General features: G+C 49.2%; 3 protein-coding genes across 3 annotated transcripts; 2 read left to right on the top strand and 1 right to left on the bottom strand.

Annotated features, from left to right (window-relative positions):
* Positions 1–187: 187 nt before the first annotated feature.
* Positions 188–668, bottom strand: AKAW2_50432S (uncharacterized protein; the record flags this gene model as incomplete). Its single annotated transcript, XM_041690250.1, has 2 exons — positions 188–511; positions 561–668. The coding sequence occupies 2 exons, from the start codon at positions 666–668 to the stop codon at positions 188–190; spliced, it is 432 nt and encodes a 143-aa protein (XP_041543853.1).
* Positions 669–6,372: 5,704 nt separating this feature from the next.
* AKAW2_50431A (HMG-box domain-containing protein) lies at positions 6,373–7,784 on the top strand (the record flags this gene model as incomplete). Its single annotated transcript, XM_041690249.1, has 3 exons — positions 6,373–6,585; positions 6,649–6,717; positions 6,789–7,784. The coding sequence occupies 3 exons, from the start codon at positions 6,373–6,375 to the stop codon at positions 7,782–7,784; spliced, it is 1,278 nt and encodes a 425-aa protein (XP_041543852.1).
* Positions 7,785–11,257: 3,473 nt separating this feature from the next.
* Positions 11,258–11,773, top strand: AKAW2_50430A (uncharacterized protein; the record flags this gene model as incomplete). The annotated part of the gene is made up of 1 exon (XM_041690248.1): positions 11,258–11,773. The coding sequence occupies one exon, from the start codon at positions 11,258–11,260 to the stop codon at positions 11,771–11,773; it is 516 nt and encodes a 171-aa protein (XP_041543851.1).
* Between the last annotated feature and the right edge of the window lie 249 nt (positions 11,774–12,022).

The following is a 12,022-nucleotide window of genomic DNA, read 5'->3' as shown; positions in this document are numbered from 1 at the left end:
ACAGGTCAATGTGGATGTTGATTTTGTGGATTTCCTTGATACATGTGACTTGCAGAGCGACAATAACACCTTTCCTTCATCCCTTTGGCATATCAATTACGCACTAATTGAGTGCAGACTTTCATCAATTGCTTGAGGAAAGCCGAGCAATCAGATCGCTCCTGGAACCTTTCCTGAGCTTCAGATTCTATTTGTCAATATCCGCTGCAGCAGTCTTCCATACATGTAACAAGTGTCTTCCAGACTCCAGCTTCACCAACTCTGCTTCAGAGATTTTGTAGACCTCAAACCACAACTCGCTCCCAGTGATTTCCCCAACCATGGGGCAACGAAGCTGGCGTTGCACATGATAACACGGTTGAGCATTAGCACCAATCTGTTCAACAATCTCCCAAGGGCTAGCCGCAGGATTAGGCGAGGGAGGGGGAGTCGAGGCGTCGCGGCCTCCTCGGTTTGCGCACTTCGCGTAAGGGACCGACAGCACAAAGCAGGGGGTGCGGCAAGGTGAGTCCTGTATCGAATAAGCCTTTTGTTATCTGAATAGCGGATGTCGCATATACGTGGATATTTTGAAGTCCATTTGCAGCAATGCCGTCGGATTCGGTGGCCAATGCGGAGGCTGCAGAAGTAGCCAAGAATATCGATCGGACTTTATGTAGGAGAGTCATGATTCCGATCTGACAAGTGCGAGGCACGAACTGGGATACGGTAGGAAATAAAACGTAGGTATTCAGCACGAGTTCAGCGATAGATGAACTTGATTCTCCCGGCTCAAATAACAATCTCCCTCTTCTCTACCAAAATAGTAACTCCGTGACGAGATCCTCTACAAATCTCTAGCCAAGAGCTATACGGGTTGAATAGAATATATGTACTAAAAAGTTGCTTGGAGGTGCTGACCGCCCGACTACTCAGATCTTATATACGCGTCTTTCATGGGGCAACCTCTGGCGTGACGTCGTGAATGAGCCACAGTCAGATACCGAGAAGCGGAAGCGCGGTCCATTCGGTCTTTCCATGAGTTAGCCCCAGCCTTGTGCTTCCACAAAGACCTCAGGACATGCTCCACATTCAGCCCTTATTAACCCTCCTTGTCACAGACCCGTGAGATGTCGGAACTCCGTGTCTACAAGTTGGACCATCCAGTCGGCGCTTGTCTGCTGTCGTCAGATGATGAATCAATAAGCGCATCCTCAGATTCCAGAAGAGCTCAACGTTGAAAGCCTTGCAAATCCAGGGGTCAAATGGAAACTACGATCAGGACCACAAAGGTCTATCCTGCGATTGATGAGAAATTGCAGAAGCGCTAGCCCTGGGGATTAGGCACGCTAAACCTCTTCGATATACTCTTCCTCCATATGGAGTGTCATTCTACAGATACAGCCTAGCCTGTGGAGATAGGATAAGAGTTACGGCCCCGATCTTTACGGGCGGTTCCATTGTTACTCAGCTCAAGGTCAAACCAGGTAATACCACCTCTAGTTACATCGCGTTACTAATGCATCATTGCTCCTTGGCATCCTCAAGCCACCTACCCTAGATATCAAGCAACCCTCAGCCCAACATTCCTCTGCCTAACATTTCCAACATCTTATATCGATTAAACCCCAAGTTGGCCTTTTTCGGTATACGTCAATTGAGAGCAGCATAATCATGGGGACAGATCCTTCAGCTCCAGGGCATCTGAGACGCCCCATGAAGAAGGCCCTTTACAACCAATAGTCTATAGAAAGAGGCATTGAGTGTGCATTGTCCCAAACCCCAAACTCGTCTAGAACAGTGCAACCAAGCCCGGAAGCCAGACGTAAGAGCCTTTAGATAGCACTGCTTCTCTTGAGATGCTGGACTACTGGTGACAAGGGTTGGAACAAAGAAGCGGATTCTTTCTCAGCAGCGCTTCTGCATGCCGCCTCCTTAGACGGATATTTCATGCTTTGTCTGCTAATGTCACAAGTCCCAGAACAATACTCCTCCTAGATTCCTGCCCATCATGGTAAGGTGCATCCATGAACTCCTTGGTCAAGGCTTCGGGGACTTAATGTTAAGGTCTGTTTCAGGTCCTGTAGACGGAAACAATTCCTTCACCCAGCACTGAGACTCTAGCGTAAGGTCAGTGGAGAGAACTAACGGTAGCGATCGTGCGAGCCAAATTTGGTTTGAGTCTAATCAAGCCACACTCGGGTATTGATGACACCGGGTGGTATAGGTTCCGTCCTAGTATGTGCATCCTTTTGGTCAAGTCCATCATGCGGATACGGGTGGATTGATCTGTCAGCGTCAGTTTCCGTTGCAGCTGACAGGAAATCCAGGCCAAATAAGAAGTTCGGAATCATGCTTAACAAAGGAGGCTACCAGATCAGGCACCATCCGTCAACCTTTGTTTGACCGAGAACACGGCAGCCGACTAATCTAGTTAGCAGCATTAACATCGCACCATTTTCATACTTACCTGGAACATCATGGATCCTGGTCTCCATTGACCAAGATCGTTCCAGTTGAAAGGCCTCTGCGTAGTCAACGGCAACATCCACAGAGATTCTCTCCATTTCTCTAAGCCTCAGTGAGGAAGACGAGATGTGCATTACGAACTTCTCTTCTCGCATCATTCAACATCCGGATCTCATGCAGCTTTTCACATAAATAACGATATTATATTACACGAATATGGTGATCACAGATTTCCGGGCAAAGACTGATTGCATGAGGCAAGCCTCGACGCGTTGGAAGGAAGTACTTACGGTACGTAACCTTTGTGGACTTCAACGCTCTCCCTTGTTAGTGGGTACTCCATGCAAATTTTTCGTGATGTTACTCGACCCGCTTTGTTGATTAGAATTGTTCGATTGGGTGAGTCTGTTTATCTTTTTCTACACACGCCACAATTGCCGTCTGTCGAAGATCCCGCAAAATGTTATTTTCTTTGCGGGTAACTGTTGGTGAGGAACTAATGGAGGGTGTTCTGTCCATCGATCTGTTTGCGTAATACCTCTTTCTTGTTAGCACGGTAGTGCCTTCTAAAAGTACCTTCGAGGACAATAACTAAAACTTAATCTAAAGCCTTTGAGTTCCAAAATATAATGATATTCTCAGTGCGGTGGCTTCGAGCAGTTGGGCGCTCCCCCTTCCGCAGGGAGCTACTAATCTTTCTTTTATTTAATTGCAGATATGAAATTTTTATGTAAAAAGAGAATCCGATACATTTTATGCATACATGATGGACAATCAACCCTATTATTAATGATAATGAACTACTTACTAATAAACTTGTAGTTCACCTATAACTCATGTAATATAATACGACGGTGAAAATGGCGTCCGGTTTCTGGAGCCGCTATTCTCGTACTGCAGAACAATGTTCACTCAATTGCCCGGCCGAAGTCTACCGCCAACCTTTTTTCTCGGAGAGAACGCAACTTACCCAACTTAGAACATCTATTTAGGGGCGTTCTCGTTCTCAATTTCCTCTTAATGCAAAGGGTCTGCTTAATGCAAAGGGTCTGAGTGGATTGTGGTGGGTCACTCTACGGTCTCAGACAATATGAAATGACAGAAGCTAACTTTCTCCGATGTCTGCTTTCCATCGTGTGAAGAAACACGGGAAGTAATCGGCTGAAATGGGTTCCATCAGTAAGGAGATAGACCGCTGGGGATTCGACGACTAGATGACTAGAGATATAAAGTTGTCAATGGCGAGACCAAGAAACTCTTATTCATCCTCTCTTATTCATCCTAAAATCATGTTTCTCCCAACCTGAGTCTTTTTCACCTTCTAGCCGCTTTTCCCGCAGCGGTGACACTATTGTATCTTGGCAGAAAGGGTAGGCCTACATGAGCTCAGGTGTACAGAGGTACACCAGCAAATGATTTCCTACGGCCCATCTGTGGCGGCGCTTCTCCCAGCATGTTATATTGCATTCTTTTTTACCCGCCTGCCATTGTCCTTCCCGGTGATTTTTGGGCCCTGTGATATTAGAAATTATGAACGTCGCCATCGTACCCGGCGGTGTCGAAAACTGAACAATGGGCAGCTATCCGTCTTGCACGAGTTCCCTCTTCTACGCACGATATCCGTGATGGTTAACGCACACGCCTCGATAAGTCAATATATTATACTTAAATTTGAACCCGGGGAGCTTACCAGTGAAAAACAGGATACATGTTGTTTAATTCATTTTTGAAGACTACTTTCCATTGACCGCGCAGGAAAATCCGTTCAGGAGCGTGGATTCGAAAGCATAGTTATAATGCTGACCAATCGGGTCAATATACCTACCACAACCTGTATCTCTGTATCCGAGTAAATCGAGCAATTCTCGGGCATGTCGGGCCTATTTTAACATAGCCATCCTGTACATAGATCTTAGAGCTATTCTCGATCGCTAGCGCATTCACCAGCCTACACGGTGGCTTTATGATTGTCATCGTGGAACACCAATGTGCCCGCGTCCCGCGCAGGCCAAGAGCGTTGAACAATTGCCTTGAAAGCTCCTACCCATCGACAAATGGATAAAGGCCTTTTTTCGAGTGGAGCTAGCTCTCCGTTTTACCAACCACCGCTGGGGTCGTATCCCGACTGAGGCGGCGGCTGATCCCCAGCGAACACAGACGGTCAAGGCGTCAGAGACGCTAAATTTTCACGTCTCACAGGAAGGACGCAGTCACCAGGCAGGTCTACTGTAGCCTCCCCACAGTTCCAGGTCGATGCAACGCTCACACTTAACTCTGTGACTAATGTAACCCGATCCTTCTACGCTTCTTGTCTGGCCCGCGTTATAGCGTACTACCAAGATCGACAGGCCGATGTCCCTTTTCATTTTAGTAAAGGTCACCCCTCGGCGGTCGTGGGAGAGGTCCACAGCCTCTCCGTCCGGAATACCACATCCCGGATAGCTTTCAGGTGACAGGGTTACGGAACTTGACTGGCCCCGCCGTCAAGGTAAGCCAAAGTCCTCCTTCTAGCAAGAAAGCCATTGAGGCACTAGATGGAGAGTATTTGATGTAGAGGATCATTGGCTATCTTTGATCACATCCGGACGATCCTTCGACAAAGAAGAGAGAGCCGTAGATCGCGATGGCAAGCAGCCTGTGACACGATCCACGGACTGCTCCAGCGACAGCACAAGGAGATCGAGACCACCGGGTTTCATTTGTTAAGGTTTGGTCTACTGCGACTAGTATAAGTCTAGGGTGCACGATGGATTTCGCTCAATTACGATCGCATGGCGACGCGTTGGCGTTCGGTGCTGTCCCAGTGCTACGGTAGCGAATTTCAAATCATCGCGCCGTAGTCTCAACACGCGTGTCCTTTTGGGGCGGCAGAGCTCCGGCGGCCTTCGAAAGATCAGTCCGCGATTGCCCAAAGTGCTCATGTTCTGGGTCGCTCCAATTGCTTGTCCTCCAGATTCTGCCCTTGGGAATAGGCTGTTCTTGCGCCAAGCTTTCCTGTACTAACTGCTCGTCGTGGTCTTCCACATCTCTTCTATATTCAATAGGCCTTGACAGGACACGCGTATGGGCCTCCTAAGGCTAGGAAATGCTTATCGATAATTGGTTACCAATCTCCCGGGACAATCTATCAAACCTTGATTATCTGGGACCAAAAACAAGGGAGGGAGGTGTGTACCGTGAACTCGTGCATCCCATGCGGTTTCGGTGATTCACTGAGACTATCGATCGGATTGAACTTTCCGGGGTCTCAAATATGGGGGATGCTTTTTCCGAGAGCCCTACCTTGAGGGCGAGTGACTGATGGCTTTCGGAGCCCACTTGGTTTCAGCTGGAACCTGTTCCGCCATATCTCCCTATATTGGCATTTCAACTAGGCAAGAATATCCTGGACTGAGGATCGTTGCAGGGGGCTCGGATTAGAGGATGCTGGAGATTAATAGTCGTGGAGCTGCTGTTCGGCATGCCTCAGTTGGGCCACCGAAGACGCCCAATATAACCTTGTTGCCTAATTCGGCTGCTTACAAATGGCGACCTCATCTCTTGCGGTGGGTCCACTCATAGGTCGCTTTAACGATGGCCGAGTATACTGATCCGGAACTCTACTCCCTACACATCGTCGGCTGTGACTGGTACATCTCTAGGACAGGGATCCACGTGTGGCAGTAGGTCAAGTCCCACCAGCCATGATCGGAGAGAATTCCAGTATCTACATCGGACGCGCAAGCCATAGCTGTAGCGTCATTGGCCAAGTTAGAGTGGAAGACCTCTGATCCATGCCTGGCCTTTATAAAGACCCGGGGCTGCCATCGGGGTCCGTCTAAGTATCAAATTGCGCTTGTTTACCACCTCACTTGTTAGTTACTGGCTTTGGAATGATCGTCCTGCCATTCGACGAAGGCTCTACCCGCTTAGCCTTGTGGAAGCATGTCACAATCATCTGTCGTCACAACTAAGCCAACTGAAATTGGAACCGAGGCGTCCGTGTTTCTCCAAGACACACCAGGAGGTCCGATGTCTGAACCACCACCGCCATATTTCCAGTCTTGGTTTATGCCTGGTACCTGTTGCGAGGGTCTCCGACAGCACCTTCCGTGCATCTCCGATGGTCTTCCTCAAGCTTCTGGGAAACTCGCTGTGGTAAGCGCGCACACCCATTTCTGAACTAGATGCTGCAAAGCTATCACACTCTGACCGTCTTAGAGCTTCGATCAGCCTGTCCCTGTGCTAGATTTTGCGGCCAATGACCCATACTACTCTGTTCCACAGCCGGTGAGAAGCGTTCCCACTCCGCCTCAGCTGGGATCCAGGTGTACCTGCTGGCCTTCTGCTAATCTCAGTAGATCCATGACAGCACCCAAGCGCATGAGGACAAGCTGATACCGGAAGAAGGCAATAACGCAGATCACACGAAGCCGGAAACTCTGTGCCGGAGGACTGGACTTCTAAAGTCGAGTTGCTTCGAAGCCCAGATAAGGGATGGCCAAGCCAAATATGCAGCAACAGGGAGTGAAAACCCATGTCTACCATGTCCCTTAAGTGAACTGAACGACGGCATGCAGGACATCCCGGTTAGAGACATGTACGCCTGGGTGCACCGCCCGGTCGCGACGCGCCGCCACGAGGCACGGCAACAGCATCAAAGAATCCCACGCCCACTTAACTCATTCATACTGTACCGGCTGGCGTACAATGATCGAGTAAAACACTGGCTTGGCCGGAATGATCATCAGACCATTTCCAGACTCAGCGGACAGAGCTGGAAGATGGAAGCTCCTCACATTCGGGAGAAATACAAGACACTCGCGGAGATGGAGAAACAGAACCACGCCAGGGCGCATCCGGGATATCGCTTTTCGCTGTCAAGCAAGCGAGGAAAGCCGCGGACCGCAAAAGGCCATTCTCAGGAGGTGACATTGCGTTCAAAGGCGTTCTCCAACCTTGGCCAGAATTCACAGCCTGCCGCTTGGGCCCCTTCGGTGGATAATAATCGCGCTTGTGAACGTTCGATAGGAACTTTTCCTACGGAAGAGGGAAACCTCATCCAGAGCTGTTCCTTGAGCCCAACTGGCTTTATGCCACTGGGCAGTGCCGTTTCGATATGGGAGCAGTGGACGTCCTATTCCCAGACGACCTCTGCCGAGCATAACTCCAAAGGCACCCAGGCTTGTTTGCCTGTCGCCACGGGGCAACCGGGGAAACCTGACTCTGCTTGCTTTGTTTCCCAACCGGCAGCCCCTGGAATCGATGCTGCCAATAGTCGGTCTGCTTCACTGCCACTGTCTCTTCCGTATGAGATTTATAATTTTTGTAGGAATTGGCCTATCGAAGGAAAGTAGTTGGCTGGGACTGCAGGTTTGGAGATAGAAGATATGATTTCGGCGGCCTTTTGTATCATTATAAATCTCTCATTCGTGTGCGATTGCCTCGGACGCGATGGCCTTGTACATAGCCATATCTGGCTGCCTTGTATTGTTCATGTATGTGGGAGAAATTAGTGTGTGGATATTGAGCAATAGCTTCCTAGGCGGGATGCTAGGGGACCATATTTGGGCCTATGGCAATAGCGCCCATCTTCACGCAGGTGACTGACTCAGATCGACCATTCAAGCAGGCATAGCCCAGAGGTTAAGAGCAGCAGATCTCCCGTGACAGACGGCCGAAGCTCCTGGGAGCCAACGAGTTATTCTTCAGGGAAACATCGCTTCCAATATCCCTGCCAATTGTCATAGGAACAGGGAACCGTTCTCTATCTTATGGGGTTATATGGATAGCCTTTCGCCACCAACAACGACCACGAAGGTGACTTAAGGGCACCACGAAATATAGGGTTATTGAAACCGGATGATGTCGAGAAGTAGCTATTGGAGCATACGTAGGTTGGTAGAGAATACTGACCTGAGCGGTAACCGGTCTTTCGAGGTTGCAGAGGTCGGAGATAAACCAAACTTTTCCTTCAGCATTGCCCGCTTGGAGCAGTCCATTGTGCGAAGCTGGAGCCGATTGCGCTAGAGATACACTACAAGAAAAATACCCATACGAGCTAGTGCTAAGAGATGCTGTCGTACCTTATCGATAACGCATATAACCTTCTGGTCTCTCAGTGTATATACATCTATAATACTTACCGTCGCACAGGGCCAACCGCTCTCCATAGAGATAGGGAAATGCAATTGCCAAAATTATTCAAACCGCCACCCCACTATGGCTTGCCAGAGTACAACACCACCGCCGATACTGATTTACTTGCTCTTTTCTAAATGATTGTGTGCTGTTCCGGAACCATTTCTATTTCTGATGGTCTACGAACGAACCCCATGGCTCCACTTCTTCGGAGCTGCTGCACTGGTCACGCCTTCGAAAAGGGAGGGCATAGTTTGCCAAGTCTTAAACCGACCGCCACAGAGACTTGGGCTCGCCTCGGATATTAGACACGGTCGCCTATTTCTAGTGGTAACACCACCTCTAATGCTCGGGCTACCACCAAGGCACATCCTTCACAGACCACCTCTTTCTTCGCTATAGGCACTTTTGCTGGCATACCCATACTGGTCACTGGAGCAATGTTGGAGTGTGTGTACGGCTCCCCCTGCGATGAAAGCGACTTTCTTACGCTCTTCAGCGAACCCACACGGTTGGTGAATCCCACCCCGTCCGTGTCTTGGATAGAGGCCGAACTGGCAGAGATGGAGGCTCAGGACCGACACGACCCGCGGCACTACGAGTCTACTTCAGGTGATTTTTCAGTGCATGATAGGCAAATGACCGGGTCATCGCCGGACTATGTGAGCTGCCGTTCTCAAGATACGCGTACGTTGCTGTCTGATCTTGTGTCCTGCGTATGCAATTTACTAAACCGGCATTCCCACAGACGTCACAAGACAACGTCCATCACGAACGACCAGGACCTCAAACAGCAAAACACCGTATGTCAACTTCATTACTGAAGCGTCGGATTTGGCTGCTTCTCTTCGGGAAGCTCGAAATTCCCGGAACCTACTGAGAAGAAAAGGGAAACAATCGACTGTAGAGTATGAACAGCTTACCCGACACATAGAGGGTCTGTCAGCACTCTTACAACCTAGCTTGCGAAAGGCAGAGAAGAGGAAACGGAGGTGACAATAGGATAGTAAGCATTACTTGAACCAGAGCTTCAACAGTACATGGTCTCGTACTTGTGACAGAAGCATAGAAACAGGTCTCCTGTTGTGTCCGCATAAATGATGAGGGTCAAGAATTGAAATTAGCTGTTGGTCTAAGACATGTCCCTTGGTAATCCAATGTTTGGTATTTGTATTATCTCAGCATCTTATTATCTGGAGATAAATGTAAAGTGGAATTTGTAACAGTACTGGTTTGCCTGCACACAGCTGGTTTGAGTTCAAGCGGTGCTTCTGTAGAACGGCATAGTAGCAATCAATGTGATGATCTTTCAACTATTTGTTAGCACGTTGTATAGCAACTATAAAACGAGCCAAAGAGTCATATAACATGATAAAAGGTGTTAGGTTACTATTTTCTGAGAGGAGTTGGCTGGAAGCCATTCATTTTTCTATAGATGTTTGTGCGGCGCCTCAAAATTTTTATGCCTGACCGGCCTGAAAGTGTGGAAAGTTCGAATAGTGCAGGAGGAGGGCAAGTGCCGACCATCAATAATGAGAATATGTAGCATCGAGCTGTACCGGTGGCCCGAAGCCGACGACATGGAAATCCTTATAATCTGACATCTCCCATCTGCCAGATCCGACTTTCGCTCCCTCAGAGACAATGCCTCCGCCCCTCTCATTTCCGTATGAATAGGCCAATCTGACCTCTTACGTTGACTGGTAGGGGATATGGGTGGCTGCCTTATTAGACGACTGCCATAGACCTCACTCTTGACTGCTTGACACTGCTCTGCTCAGGTAAGTCGTTGCGTGTAACGTTGCACGAGCATTCGTTCGCGTGCGATTTGCGGCTTTAGAGCATGCAATAGCGCATGCACATGGAACACCCGACCGGAGCTCTGTCGGGTCACTGTTCGTGCGCGCCCTACTGGGGTCGAATTGCCGACTAGACTGCCATACGGCCAGTTCATATTGTCTCAATGAGCCGAACCACCCATTCGTTGACGGCGCTGTCTGGAACCGACGACGTCGCTCCCACAGAGCAGCTCCATCTCATTTCCTAGGGTTCATCGCTTGGCGACTGTGCCTTTGAAGGTATCGAGGCAATATTAGGGGTTTGAGGTCAGGTTGGCAAATACCGTGCCGTCTACTACAGTAGCATCATCAGAGTTATCCTTTCGGCAGGTCGTCGATCTGGAATCTGCCCGTGATGGGTAGATGGGTAGTTGGAGATAACCGCGGCAGAAAACTCTGCTTACGGTGATTTCCCAGCTGGTCTCTCATACCCCTTCATTTTGCCCAGCTGATTCCCCAGGGTTCGGCATAGTTTGACTCACGTTCCATCACACTTGGCCCGCTGTCCTAACTCAGCTTTTCAAGGGACAAGGAAAGAAATTCATACTGCTATCAGAGCGGATTCTTCCAGCACGACAGTTCAAGACACTACAAATGGCCTGTGGACGACAGCCAATTCTCCCGTCTATCCAACTTTCTCTCGATGCCGAGTTCAGGGCCTTTTCACGCGAGAACTGTCTACACGTGCGATTTAAATCATATAAGAGCGTATGTTCAGACTCTGAACCCACCAAGTCTACACCTACTTATTGGGAGGCCCTACGGGGCGCAGATCCAGAAGGCACGCTGTCTGTGAAATTTCATCATCACATACACACACCATTATCGAAGGAGCCGAATAGTTGCCTGACATGGAGACGATCAACTTGCAGTGCAGCTACGAAGAGCTACCCTACGTATATGAGACCGTGGCCGTTGACTGCTACCTGTCCTCTTGTTATGATGACCCCGAATTTCTGATCTGGAATGGGCCCAGCATCCTATCTCCGCTTACGCACCCCGAGGATATCTTTCGTTATGCCTCTGCCATGCTGTCCTACCCCGTCGATTGGTTAGAAATGCACCTTACGGTCGTCCACAAGTACACGTTCGAATCGGTCGCCATCTCGCCATTCTTCCTTCCGCGTGTGGAGTGCACCCTCGGCAACCTCAGACGGCTTCGCAATCAGAGCTGGGAAGCAATCCGTTCATACATGCGGACCATCGATCATGCAGATTATCGGTATCAGATGTTCGTGTGGCCAAGGACCGAGCGGGAGCCGAATATCACAGGAGCATTAGGGGTGTTATCAGGGTCAAACACTATCGATCCTGAAAGAATCCTGGATCCAGAGGGTTTTGTTGAAAATATCTCTTGCGGCTTCTAGTGTGAAGAGCATACTGAGTTCATCTGTACCATGCGAGAAGAGGTTGGACGGCCGGATTTAGATAGCTTGTATTGTTTTATGGGCTCATTGTTTTCTTGCTTAATGATATCTATTTGTTTCGGTGCCATGGACGAAGTCACCCGTCTCTTGACCATCCGACAACTCGTGTCAGGGAATCAAGCCCCAAATTCTGTGCGATGCGGGCAGGCAACATAGCCCGACTACACATAGTTTGGCCAGTCCCTAGTC

Source organism: Aspergillus luchuensis, chromosome 5 (genome assembly GCF_016861625.1).
Source record: "Aspergillus luchuensis IFO 4308 DNA, chromosome 5, nearly complete sequence".
Lineage (NCBI taxonomy): Eukaryota > Fungi > Ascomycota > Eurotiomycetes > Eurotiales > Aspergillaceae > Aspergillus > Aspergillus luchuensis.
This window is presented reverse-complemented; position numbering and strand designations above follow the sequence as displayed.